The 15012-nt window shown below is 38.3% G+C and overlaps 1 protein-coding gene across 1 annotated transcript; it reads right to left on the bottom strand.

The window, feature by feature from the left end:
- Positions 1–239: 239 nt before the first annotated feature.
- LOC147857756 (uncharacterized) lies at positions 240–1428 on the bottom strand. Its single transcript, XM_087327872.1, has one exon. The coding sequence runs from the start codon at positions 1322–1324 to the stop codon at positions 476–478; it is 849 nt and encodes a 282-aa protein (XP_087183998.1). The 5' UTR covers positions 1325–1428; the 3' UTR covers positions 240–475.
- Positions 1429–15012: the final 13584 nt, after the last annotated feature.

The raw sequence follows: 15012 nt of genomic DNA, 5'->3' as shown, positions 1-15012 counted from the left end.
CTCCTTTTCAGGTAAATACATACATCCATATATATACACACACACATGCATGCATACTAACATACATAGATCGGACTATAATCTGAGATGCAGCATGATTTTGTATTATTTCTTCTTCTTAGATGTATTATCTACATACATACAGTAACAAACACACACACACACACATGTAAGCATGTATACATAAATATTTATGTATACACATGTAAGCAGGAAGATATCACTTTCACAAAGGACAATTGAAGCAGTAAACAACCCTGTGCAAGTTTGATATTAAACAGAAGATCGAATTACATTGGACTACAATCATCCAAAAGAGCTCGTTCTTTCTTCACATTTATTAAACTTTCCCATTTTAGAGGTATACTATCTACATGAAGAATATTTCTATTGTTTATACAAAGTTTTTGATAGCATACAGGTTTTGTTGTTTTGTTGATGCTTGGTCTTGCTTCTTGTTCCGTCATTATCATTCTTAGAAATCTTCATCCATCCGGAAAACAGGTTCATCTGTAACAGAATCCGAAGATCCAAGTCTTCTTCCTCTCAGAATTGCAAGAACTTCTCCTTTCATATTTCCATTACTACTCCGGTGGAGATTATGGTAATGATTGTTACCGAGAAAGATACCACTTTCTCTACAGAAATCAGCTATGGCATCTTGAATTACCTTCTGCAATTCTTCTCCTTTCTTCCTTCTAGAAGCCTCCTGTTCTTGGATCCTTTCTTCGCAGAGCGCTTCTAGGCCGTCAATCCCAAAGAAAGATGCCTCTTCTTGGACGGCTCTGAGAGATGCCACGTCATCAAGCCAGATCGTGCCATTTCTGAGGTAATTCAGGACATGGCGGAATCTTCGAGCATCTCTATCGATCCAAAGAACCCGGCTTTTTCCATGGGGATGGCTACGGTTTTTTCCTGCGTTTCTTGCTTTACTGTTGTTGACTTCGGTTTCAACAATTTCTTTCCTTCTGTTGATGGTTCCTTCTTCTGCTGCTGCTGCTGCTTTTTCTTCTTCTTCTTCTTCTTCGTTGTCGTCGTCGTAGCCATCTTCTTCATCTGTTACATTGATATGTCTGAGGACCCAGGCAGCCAGCATAGATCGAGAATCTACGCAGAGGGTCTGTGTGGAGGTTTGAAGGATCTGTCCGCCTATGCAGAGGACGATACGATCGTTCCTATGTTTTGGTGGAGAAGAAGCACGGGGGGGAGGGGGAAGAAAGGTCTGGCGATGGAGATGGGAGGCCTCTGTGGTGGTGGTGGTGGTATCAGCGTCATTCTTCTTCTTCTTCTCCGTCGTCGTCGTCGTCGTCTTCGTCTCTTCCATCGCGATAACGTCGATGGAAGAGACGCAGCTCTCTGCAGACAATTGATGATGATGATGATGATGATGATATATGAGCAAACCCACAACAACTAAAGAGAACAAAAAAAAAAAACAAATGAAAAGAAAAGGGGAGAGAGAGAGAGAGAGAAAGAGAGATTAATTATAATTGTATGAGTATGCTTTTTCACCAAACAAAAACAAAAAACGGAAAGAGACAGAGAGAGTAAAAAGCTTTTTAAGACATCTTTTGCTTTTGCTTTTGCTTTTGCTTTTTCCAGCCTTTTGGCAATCTTCCAATTCGAGAGGTCCTACTCTCTCAAGTCGCACAGAGCATACCCACAAATCTGAGGTTGGGTAGCGAGCCCCCCCCCCCCCCCCATGTTCAATGGGTAAATAGAAGTTGCTTCTAATGACAAAATTGAGCATGTTCCCAGTTGAGGGTGAATGAACTAGAGGCATGGCAAAGCAAACAAAATGCCCTTCCCCATACAACCGTTGCCTTGCGACATTCCCATAGACAATGGGAAATGCTTTTTAACTGTCCACATGCAGTACATCGAGGGTCTGCATTGGGGCATTTACCCCACGTCCCTATCGACAAGGCTCTATGCGAAAAAAGTCATAAACACATCATTATCTCGCGGTCATAATTGTCATGCCATATCATTTTCCAGAATTTATCTAGTCTCCTTTCACTAATGCCCTCCTATATCCGAAATTTATGCGCTGCAATCTTGTCATGTTCTTGTTCTAGAATACTTTGCCTCCCAAATTTCGTGTTGTACCTAAAAAATTGAACCACCTTAGTTCTTCCTTAAGTTTTCCAGAAATACATCGTTGGGTTCCATGATAGAGGATCTGAATGCCCTTCTATTGGCCAACACACTATCGTTGGTGTGATCTCCCTTGGCTTAGGGTCAATAATCATATCCTTTCCATTTTTTGCAATCGGCCTAATCGGCCTTTTGCTTTGATAGGCTGGTTGCTCACCTCTTGCCATTCCATGCTCTATTTTGTAATAACATGCCTCATTCGATTCTGCTTTCATTCCCTTAATGCCAACTAAACGATTCTTAACATCTATAAGTCTTGTCCACACAATTTCAAAGGTAATTATATCTTCCCCTTCCAAGGTATGCATGTAGCATGCAATGGCATATGTAATTCTCTTGAGCATGCCTTTACCCTTGCTTATTCTCCATATTCTAGATTTTTGAGTGCCACCTCATTGGACAGAAACCTCTTCAACTTCACTAATGCATTCCCTTGGGCATTGATTAAGTCGGCCCATTTGAAGCCTGCTTTTTGCCCTATCATCAGCCCTTCTATTTATGTCATCTTCTTGTTATTGTTCATGATGCAATCTCCATTTTATTTGAATCATTAGTTGTTTAAAGCCTCATACCATAGAAGTTCATTTGCCAGTGCAAGAATACGAGCAAATTATCAATTTAGAAAAGTTGTTATGACTGGTCTAGAGATAAGGATATTTTGCCCCATGTGTTAGAACATTCAAACATATTCCAATATTATTATTTTAAAAGCAAATTTTCAGTTAGCATTGCCGCATTGCCATTGTTGTCATTTCAGTTCAGATGTTGTGGAAAAAGTATTGTTTGTGACATGTGTTAGAAAGCCAATTCATAGCACAAACAAGTATTTGTGTTTGGAATATCAAATGCAAGTTATAAATAGTTTTTAATGTACACTACTCAACCAACCCATTTGTTGAAACTTGAAGCCACAACCTTCTTGTTGTAAAGTATATGCTTTACCACTATTAATTTATGGCTACCTTAAACCAATTCTTAAAGTTTATGATCTATTGTTATCACAAATTGCTTTAGCAAGTAATGCATTGTTTTTTAATCACAAGAATATTAGGTGCATCCATGGATTTACAACTATGTACAAGTTGTCATTTTATCTTTAACTTTTTTGTTCTCTAAATCATCGTTCAAGAATATTGATTAGGGAAAACTTGCACACATTCACACACATACAAACACATAACTTTCATTATTGATGTTTTCTTATTACCCATGCTCTTATTTCTTGCACATTGCAAGCATTTAAGATTTTGCTTATACCACATACAAAATTTTGGTTGATTATCATAAGATATTGTACCTATTTCGCTTTTGATTTTGCAAAGATTACATCATAATCTTCTATATAGTGAGCTTCAACTTTGGGATTCCATACAAACGTAAGTTCAAGGCTGCCTTTTTCTTATCAAAGGGGAAACACAATTGTAAGAGGTTTAATTAGAAAAGTAATAAATTATTAAGCAATTATATAAAATCTCCCTCGCCCATTTATTCAACAATGTAATAAGAATATGATGCAGTCCAAACAACATATTTAAATTATGATAAAGAGTGTGCATAGTGCACTATGATATGCCACAACACGTGCATCCCCCCTCTACATCTCAAACATAGGGCCCAATTCCTCGTCCCAAGTTCTATTCTATATGCTTTTGTTGGAAGACGTCTATTGTACACTAAGTGACATTGTATGATTATTTGTCCCCTTTGTTTCTCACGAGATTGATAATCAATAATGGTACTAATATATTAAACATTCATGCCACAACTTCTTGCGTAAGTCTTTAAACACTATTATTATAATTTTGTAATTGATCATCCTCATTCAATTCCTTTGCTTAGACTTGAGGGATCATGTCATGTGTTTGAACTTAAAAATCAACTAAGCTTATAACACCTTGCAAAATAACTATTCTCAGAATAGGAATAGTTAGTTAGTTAGTTAGGAGAAGCAACACGAACATAAAGTTTGTAACTAAAACTATTATAAATAGAAACCAAGTAAATGACCAAGGGGTCATACTTCGGGTTATCTTGTGTATGTTACATTGGTGGAGATAATGGGCACTTGCCACACCGACTGAGGAGGGTGTAGAGTACTCCAGCCGACTTCTTGACAGATCACACCGAGCCGACTCTCCTCATCAACAACCGATAATCACTGCCAGCAGCTGATAATCACCGCCGGATCACCATCCACAACACAAAGATCTCATACACCATGCAACAACCGGAGGGGGACAACATTATTAGCATGCAACCCGAATTCATAGAACATGCACAGATTAACCTTGTCATGGAGCATATGTTTCAAGCGATGTCCACAATGATGATGCAAGTAAATCATACGAACCAAACACTTATGACATGGTTTACAAATCAGTCTGCACGCGCAACGACCAACAAACAGAAAGATTCAAGAATCCAAGATCCTTCTCAGGCATTCCTACAGAAGATGTCCTAGTCTGGTTGGATCATTTCGACAACGTGGCGGGTTACTATGAATGGCATGACGAAAGAAAGGCATTAGAATTGTGAATGGTGCTAGAGGATGTTGCCGCCACTTGGTTCATTCAACAACCCGAGGAAATCAAACAGAATTGAACCTACTTACGCGAGCAACTCACACAACACTTTGCAAACAACGATGTCACACAGACAACCCTCCAACAATTAAACAACCTATGTCAAGAGGCACATGAACCAGTGGCACAATTCATTGTCAAAATGAAACAATTATTACTACGTGTCGACCCCAATATGAAGGAGACCATGAAGCTCTATTTTCTACTTCCACGATTACGCCACGACATATATCGTCGTGTTAGAGACCAAGGCCCAACTACATTCCAGATGGCTATGCAAATTGCACAAAGAATTGAGGCACCATATTACATCGACCTATCACAACCAACACCACCTGCAAATAACTATATTAAAAAAACAACAATTGAGCCGACTGCTAGCCCAATGGATATAGACATCCAAAATGCACAATTTAGCACTAAAAAGAGCTTACCAGATCAAGACAGTAATGGCAAGCCCCGTTGTTTCTATTGTAATGGGTACAACCATGTTAAAAAATATTGTAGGAAGTTGGCAACCTCTAGACATCATCAAAATGCACAAATCCAATTGGCCGATGCTGCATCACTAGCCATGGAACAGGGAAATAGCCAAGCGGGATGTTGACGGAAGGGCAACTCCCGCACATTCAAGCCGCAACCTCTTCCGAACGCATGGTATGTTCCACAATAGCACAAATAAATCACACATCACATGAAGTCCTTTTAGATTAAGGAAGCACCATATCTTGAATTAGTGTAGATTTAGTTAAGTTACTAAATTTACCCACTTCGCTTGCAACGCTGATCTAGGTCATCTTTGGCGATAAGCAAAAAATATACCAATATGCTAGACACACACATTGTACAATCACTCTTGCACAACACACCTTTCTTCATTCCTTTTACGTCTTGCCACACCAACTATTTCCAATTACGTTAGGTTGTGATTGGTTTATAAAGTATGGCACACAACTGCACTTTGATACACAAACGTTAGTTTTACCTAATACAAAACCATTAACCACGATTCCACTACTTAACACTCCACAATTGAGCACACACATCTTGCACACACAAATTCACCTAGAACCACCAGAAGTACGACTAGCCGCAATCCATACTATCCTCCGACAGTTCCCCGACCTATTTCACAAGCCTAGAAAGACAGCCAAGATCAATCTTCCGATGGAACATTCTATTCCCACAGCCGATTCAACACCACTTCGAACAACACCCGATGATGATCACCATTAGATAATTATCAAATCAATCAAGCAGTACAAGACATGCTAGAGAAAGACATCATCGAGTCATCAAGTAGTGATTGGATTTTGGAGCCACATCTCGTTCGTAAGGACAATGGTACATTCTATTTTTGCATTGATTCTAGACCTTTGAACAAGATCACGAAGCATGATCTCTATCCATTGCCACGCATCGACAACTTGTTGGATCAGGTCGGGAAGTCAAGATACTTCACATCACTGGATCTTGCATCAAGGTACTAGCAAATTCCATTAGACCCTACTGACAAACATAAAAAAACTTTTCGCACACAACATGGTTTATTCCAATTTAAAAGAATGCCATTTGGTCTATCCGATGCTGAAAGCATGTTCCAAAGAATGGGAAATACAATCTTTCAAGACCTCATCAATGAAGGCATGGTACTAGTGTATCTCGATGATATCCTGATCCATACTTCTGATTGGCAGTGGCACACCCTAATCTTGGGAGAGGTGCTCCGACGTATCCAAAAATATAATTTGCTACTTCAATGGAAAAAATGTCAGTGGGGTGTGACATCATTGAAGTTCTTGGGATTTATCATTTCAGCCACCGGCATTAGCATGGATCTTGCAAAAATCAAAGCCATAACAGATTATCCAACCCCAACTAACGTCAAAACACTACAAAGTTTCCTAGGCCTAGTGAATTTTTCATTACAGTTTGCACCATAGTTGGCCATGGTCACACAACCTCTTCGAATGCTTTTGAAGAAGGGAACCCAATTTACATGGTCCACCGCCTGCATAAATAGTTTTAATGAAATAAAAAACTCATCAAAGATGCAACCACATTAGCTTTTCCTGATTTTAATCAGACATTTCGTGTGTAGATAGATGCGTCTAATGTAGGAATAGGTGCAATATTGTTACAACAAGACCACACAGATGCATGGCGGCCTATTGCTTACATCAACTGAGCACTAATGAAAACATAACAAAATTACTCAACAACAGAGAAGGAATTCTTGGTAGTGGTTTGGGCCTTCCAGAAATTCCACCCTTATTTGCATGGTACCACAATCCAAGTCGAGACAAACTATCAACCACTCCTCTCCTTGATCAACAAAAGTTATCCACCTAGAGAACTGCTCATGTGGGCATTGGCAGTACAAGAATACAAATTTACCCTAGCTTACCACCTAGAAGGAATTCTTGGTAGTGGTTTGGGCCTTCCAGAAATTCCACCCTTATTTGCATGGTACCACAGTCCAAGTCGAGATAGACCATCAACCACTCCTCTCCTTGATCAACAAAAGTCATCCACCCAGAGGACTGCTCATGTGGGTATTGGCACTACAAGAATACAAATTTACCCTAACTTACCACCGAGGTATCACGAATATAGTCGCGGATTCCTTATCCCGAATTGAGCACCAAGCCTCCCAGCTCAACATACAAAAGGACAAGCCCCCTATTCACCCTCAGCAAATCGCGGAGCTACAACAACAAGACCCTATTATTAAAGAGATAATCCTACAAATCCAAGGAGGTAGGAAAAATCACATCCGGGTAAAAGCATGCGAGTGGAAACACTATTATAACTAATTACGTGGTAAAATGGCCATAACTATTTAGCTATTTGTTTAACTAGTTTTTTGTGGGCAAATCATAAGGATCATTTACGAAATTTTATGCTTTATTAGTTAAATATATGTCATTTAATTTATGAGACTACTCAAAATTTTGAACTTTCGTTTCTCACGTAGTGGAACTTGGGGAACAGTGCCCCCATCTAAACTCAACTTGAATGTCACCAAATTCTTGTTAATCCTGAGTTTGAGTTCGAAATCCAAATAGATGGAGTACTCTGAGCATGAACGCAGATGAAGCTCCCACTGCAGCACAATAACTCTGATATCGACATTACACCTTTAGAGCTACAACACACCACCTGTTCGATCCTTGTCCAGGTATGTATCAGTTACACATTAAAAAACCTTTTTTTTTTCCTTTCTCATAACTATAACTTTGTTGCCTATTCATCTTTTATAAAAAACAATTAGGGCGAAGTTGTCGGAGTCCCAAACAAGGATGTCTCAAAGATCGGGGTGTATCAGCATGTGTGTTTTTTATTGACAAAAAAATTGATTAGGGTTGATTTCATACATATTTCAGATTATGGTTCCTGATTTCCTTAAACGATTTATTTCTTATTAGGGTTTCTGATTTCCTTAAGCGGTTGATTTCTGATTACTGTTGAAAATTTTAGATTTAGTGTTGGAATTTTGCACCAATTCACATTTCTGATTTCAATGGTTGTGTGTCTACAAACTTCCTCCAAATTTGATTTAGGATTTGGGTGAATGTGGCTAATTTTTTATTTTTGATTCTTCCCTACCAATCATGGTTCTAAATACACATGTCCTAGTAGAGCAAAGGTAACATGTATTGATTTTTTATTTCAGGTGGCTCGTTCCTCCATATCCTAGAGTGCTGAACTTTGCAAAGTTTTGCGAGACAAAAGAGCACTTTAACAACATATATGGTATGTTGTTAGAGGGTATTGACCCTACTGTTCTAACATATAAATTGATTAGTGATGTAGACTGGTTGTCAGTCTATAAAGTGCCTAGAGTGAAAGGCAAGATGAAGCTCAAGCATGTATGATCAGAGTTGTATGACGACTGCATGAGGCTCCACCAAAAAGTACATCAAGAGATCCTGGTCAACAATGAGTTGTCTGTTGCATTCGCGAGAGGTTTTGCACACAAGTATTGCAAAATAGCGAAGGAAGCAACAGACCCTGAAATGTACAAGGTAGCTTGGGCTATTTATGGTGAGGCATTAGTAGAATGATGTCGGAAGATGGGGAGCTTGCAACAAAAAATGGCAAGATTCTGGAGCATGGCAGTTGATGATGCAACTGCTGACTCCCAACAAACCCGAAAGTATACACCACACCGAAACACAATGAAAGCCAATGTCGATGATACAGGTGATAAATTGATTAGGCTCTATATGCTGAAAAATGTCCATGAAGCTTCTGAGACATTAGAGGCAACAAAGTCTAATTTAGAGAGAGCAACATTGGATGTTGCGATGGAGAGCAAAGTCACTTTGGCAGTGACAACAATCAGAAATAAGATTCAGGTAGCTATTGTTTTGCTAGTATGTAACATGTTATAAATAACTTGTACATGAAAATGTGCTTAGTGAGGCATTATTTGGTACAGGTTGCTCAACATGAGCTCAAAATTGAGGACCCGTTGGATGCCCAGCGGAAAATACAACCTCAGACAGAGACCTAGGTTCTTTCAATGAACCTGGACCTTCTAGGTGTAAATACTTTGTTGATTACAATTTGGAGAACCTCCAAGTAAGTTAATGATTTTTGTATCTTGTTGTTCTATCTTCCTCATTAAAGAATGATAAATCGGTAATTGCTTGGTTGCATTCTAGGAACAATACTCCCGTCAAGAACAGGTAGTTAGTTGCCTTAAGAAGCAACTACATTTTGTGGAGGGGATGGTAAAGAGAAGACAAGAATTGGACCTCAACATTCTTGCTCCCTTACCAAACGAAGGAGAACCAGGCAACGATATGTTGACTATTAAAGCACATTGCATCACTTGCGGCTTAGGCGTAGAGGACAAAACTTCTACTCTGTTGGTACACCTACGACCATGCCAACACACATACCATATTTCTTGTTGCAGTCAGTTTGGGGGATTGCAATACAACTCTCCTAGATGAGTGGAGAAAACTGATAGGTAAAATTGTTGCTTGTCTCTATAATGTAGTAGCTAATTAATTACATCTTAGCTAATTAGCTAAGCTGTATAAAGTGTGGTAGTTATTTAGATGTTATGGTTCAATAGTGTAGTAGCTAATTAGCTACAACCTAGGTATTAGCTAATTAGCCAAGATGTAGCTAATTAGCTACTGTAAATCTATGGTCTGGCAGTAGCTAATTAGCTATAGTCTAGCAGCTAATTAGCTAAGATGTAGCTAATTAGCTACGTGGTAGCTAATTAGCTACTGCCAACCTATAGTGTAGTAGCTAGCTAATTAACTATTGCCAACCTATAGTGCAGTAGCTAATTAGCTAAGTGGTAGTTAATTAGCTACTGCAATAGTTAAAAAGAACAGCTAATTAGCTAAGATGTAGCTAATTATCTAAGTGGTAGTTATTTATCTACTGCTAGCCTATAATGGAGTACTAATTAGCTACCACTTAGCTAATTAGCTACTACCATAGTTAAGTAGAATAACTAATTAGCTGCTGGCAACCTATATTGTAGTAGCAACTACAATATAGCTAATTAGCTAAGTGGTAGCTAATTAGCTACTGCCAACCTATAGTGTAGTAGCTAATTAGCTAGAATGTAGCTAATTAGCTACTACTATATTTAAATAGAATAGCTAATTAGCTATGCCGTAGTTAATTAGTTGTTGCTAGCCTATAGTGTAGTAGCTAATTACCTATTACCATATTTAAGTAGAATAGCTAATTAGCTATGATGTAGCTAATTAGCTACTGCCAACCTATAGTCTAGCAGCTAATTAGCTATGATGTAGCTAATTAGCTAACCAGTATCAAGAGTGATAGCTAATTAGTTATTGCCATAGTTAAGAAGAATAGCTATTTAGCTAAGATGTAGCTATTAGCCTATGCAATATCAAGAGTGATTGCTAATTAGCTACTACCATAGTTAAGAAGAATAGCTATTTAGTTAAGATGTAGCTAATTAGCCACTACCATACTAAAGTAGAATAGCTAATTAGCTACTGCCATACTAAAGTAAAATAGCTAATTAGCTAAGATGTAGCTAATTAGCTACTACCAACCTATAGTCTAGCAGCTAATTAGCTAAGCAGTATCAAGAGTGATAGCTAATTAGCTAAGCAGTATCAAGAGTGATAGCTAATTAGCTCTTGCCATCGTTAAGAAGAATAACTATTTAGCTACTACCATACTAAAGTAGAATAGCTAATTAGCTACTGCCAATCTATAGTCTAGTAGTTAATTAGCTAAGCAGTATCAAGAGTGGTAGCTAATTAGCTACTGCCATAGTTAGGAAGAATAGCTAATTAGCTAGAATGTAGCAGTATCAAGAGTGACCGCTAATTACCTACCATGTAGCTAATTAATTATCATGTTTAGTATTTAGCTAAGGTCATAGAAAAACACAAGAGAAGCTGCTAATTAGCTAACATGTTGTAGAATCTCGTGGATTAAGGAGGTTGCATGAGGTGTCTGGTGCCGATGACACAACAACCAATGAGGAGATAGCTGGCAACGTGGCTGAAAGTAAGAGTCCTTCTATCACATCTCCTTTAGATAAGCTCCACCCTATTCTTTTGGAAGATTGTACCGAATTAGGCAACATTGTGAAAAGCCATGAAATATTGGAAATAACATGTAAATTTGAGGTTCATAACATCAGTGCTTTTGAACACTTGATGCAACATTTCTTTGAATCCCAAAAGCTTGAGAAGCTGCTAATTAGCTAACATGTTGTAGAATCTCGTGGATTAAGGAGGTTGCATGAGGTGTCTGGTGCCGATGACACGACAACCAATGAGGAGATAGCTAGCAACGTGGCTGAAAGTAAGAGTCCTGCTATCACATCTCCTTCAAATAAGCTCCACCCTATTCTTTTGGAAGATTGTACCGAATTAGGCAACGTTGTGAAAAGCCATGAAATATTGGAAATAACATGTAAATTTGAGGTTCATAACATCAGTGCTTTTGAACACTTGATGCAACATTTCTTTGAATCCCAAAAGCTTGATTCAACCCCACCAAGCCCAACTGCTGATGACGCAACAACCGATGAGGAGATAGTTGGCAACGTGGCTGAAAGTAAGAGCCTTGCTAACACATCTACTTCAGATCAACTCCACCCTATTCTTTTGGAAGATTGTAGTGAATTAGGCAACGTGGCTGAAAGTAAGAGTCTTGCTAACACATCTACTTTAGATCAACGCCACCCTATTCTTTTGGAAGATTGTAGTGAATTAGGCAACGTTGTGAAAAGCCATGAAATATTGGAAACAACATGTAAATCTGAGGTTCATAACAACAGTGGTTTTGAACACTTGATGCAACATTTCTTTGAATCCCAAAACCTTGATTCAACCCCACCAAGCCCAACTGTTGATGATGTCCCACCAGATCCCACTATACTTAAAAAGCTAGCGCAAGACACGACTAACGTGCAAGCCGTTGCTGAGGCGATGGAAAGGTTGTCGGAGGAGGACATACTTGTGCAATGGGTGAAAGAAGCAAGGCCAAATGGGCAACCAACTAGAAAAAGGTTGAAGAAGGGTCCACGATCAGGGACAAGACCATTGGAGCTAATTACTACCAATTACTGATTGGTGGGATATGACTATTAGCTATTTTCCTAGAAAATTATGAAGATGGCCTATGGTCTATTTGGACAAGTAAAACCTCAAATTGGTTGTTGCTTGATCCACATTATGTAATGGAACTCTATGATGGATTTTAAGATAATATTATTATTTTGTTGCAGAATATTTCATGTTCATTATGTTGTTTAGTGAGATTGTTAGCAACTTTATGAGTGTGAATATGTTGGTGTTTTTTGATGTGCAGAGTCTAAAGGGTTTGAATCTATTGCTCCTAAGGCCGATGGCAGTGTGGAAACTGTTGATGTTGCTGCATGTTTAGAGGGCCCCATCTTGAAAGTAGATGTAGCAACTGACACAAATGATCTGGTCACGCAAGTAGATCAAGCATGTTGCATAGATGATCTGATTTTGCAGGTAGATGCAGCATGTGATACCAGTGGGCTGATACCGACCAAAGAAGTATCTACATGCATAGAGGTAATACCAGGATCGATGACACAGTCGACTATACAAGAGTAAAACAATGTGAAGCCATGTCCAATGACTGCACAAGACCAAAACAAGGTGAAGTCAGACCCAAAAACACAATCGACCAGGGGTTTGAAGAGGAAAAGGACACCAATTGTGTCGATAGAACCTGAGTTGATTGAAATTGATTGTGTGCTACCAATACTTGGTGTAATAGAGGCTCAGTCGTAGGAATGGAAACCTAAACCATTAGAAGACGAAAGAAGAGCCTTGATCTTGGAGCTTGATAAAGTCATGATGAGTGTGCGATATATGACACCAAGGAGGGACGTGAATCAATTTCTAGAGTGGGTTTTGCAATACTTTGATTTGTTTATTTGGAGTGAATTTAACCACGTTCAGATGTGTGTAGAAAGATTCTTCCCAAAGTGCGACAACACTTCAAGGGTCAGCGGACACGAGAAAGATGTGAATAACAGGATATTGCAAGATTCAAAAGACTTTATGTTTTTTGGCATACATGGCCCGAATATAATGCCGACAATACGTTGATTGTGGATACAGAACATTTCTGGCATTACTACAACCTTCGCAGATGCTGTCTCATTGTACCTGACGAAATGCCTGATAACTACTTGGTGAAAACATTGACTGCCAACTAACTGCATGGTTGTGGACACTATACCGAGCTCGGTATGCAGATCACATATGTAGAGAAGTTTCATTGACCAGCAAGAGTTTAGCTATTTATAGGTGCTTTGTAGACATTGCCAATGGTGTATTATAAACATGTAATTTAATGATAGATTAATCAATGACGAATTAAATCGCTTGTTTTGAGTAAATCATCTACTGTGTAATTTTAAAATAGGTCATTGATTTCTGATTTCATGATGTTGGTTGTTCTCAGAATGACAAACTGTTTGAACTTGTACATGGTTCACATGAGAGTAAAAAAACCATTGCCAAAATGTAGTCTAGACAGTATAATCGTCATTATGCACATTGAACAGACCAAAACCGAAAGTTGCAATAAGTAATACTAACAATCAATACACATTTAACAAAGCCAATTTTATTAAGAAACAAGAACAGAAAGAAGACTCACAAATGATTTTATTAAACTTTTCTTTAAGATAGAAAAACACAAAGAAGACTGCATATAAAAAAGACACACAATTTTATTAAACAGACATGATTTTATTAAGAAAGAAGAATAGAAAGAAGATTGTGTATCAAAAAGAAAACTCCCAAATGATTTTATTAACAAACAAGAACTGAAAGAAAACTGTATATAAAAAAGAAGACAATCTCCCAAATGATTTTATTAAACTGTTCTTTTGCAATACAACTACTTTGTCCACTTTACAAGAAAACAGGTATGATCTCCTTGTAGCTACAAATTCCATGGCATACTATTGTAAATATATTCATACAAATTAGCACTAACTGTGTATAAACCTGAGCAACTATTGTATTGTGACATCCAAATGTTGATGCTCCTGACCAAATGAGAGTACATGTACGCTACTGGTTTGTCTTCTAAAAGCCTATACACATAATCGTAATCATCTAGTCTTGCATAAAAAATAACTTTGATGTAGAATGTCCTTGCAGATACAAAATTTCCCCAAGCATCTACAATATTTTGCGTTGCACATTGTTTACAAACCTTGCACTTCAATATATAGAAATCAACACCCTCTGAATTGTCTTCTTCTGCATTTACAACGAAATTTTCCCCAACATTTATGACATCACTCCACGACCCTGATATGTGAAGTCAACATTGTTTTTTGTTTCTTCATCCGCTCGGTCCTTATCATTCAATGTATGGTACTCCCAATTCTGAATATATGCTCTGTTTAAACAATACCTCCAATTTCCCCACACAAAATTGAAGCAAAAACAAGTTAGTTCTCTAACTACAATACAATGACCATCCAACCTAGAATAACCCCAAACAACATGGAGAGATCGCAATTCGGGGATTCCTTGGCACTCCCAGGTCTTCTCCCTATTTACTTTATCTATCTTCACTTCCCAAAATTCACGTTTGATATCTCGGACCTGCGAGGAATAAACACCAATTGCACTCGTTGACATATTAGCTCTTAAAAATTTGACTACATGTGTTGCACAATTCATATGCACACCATCTGCCTTTAGTTGTTCATGGGTAAGTGCCCGCTTTATAACTGCACCTGCTCCATCAT

The sequence above is a fragment of the Azolla caroliniana genome, unplaced genomic scaffold (assembly GCF_043228905.1).
Source record: "Azolla caroliniana isolate FFs.n. ecotype wild unplaced genomic scaffold, voAzoCaro1.0.p SCAF_11, whole genome shotgun sequence".
Lineage (NCBI taxonomy): Eukaryota > Viridiplantae > Streptophyta > Polypodiopsida > Salviniales > Salviniaceae > Azolla > Azolla caroliniana.
This window is presented reverse-complemented; position numbering and strand designations above follow the sequence as displayed.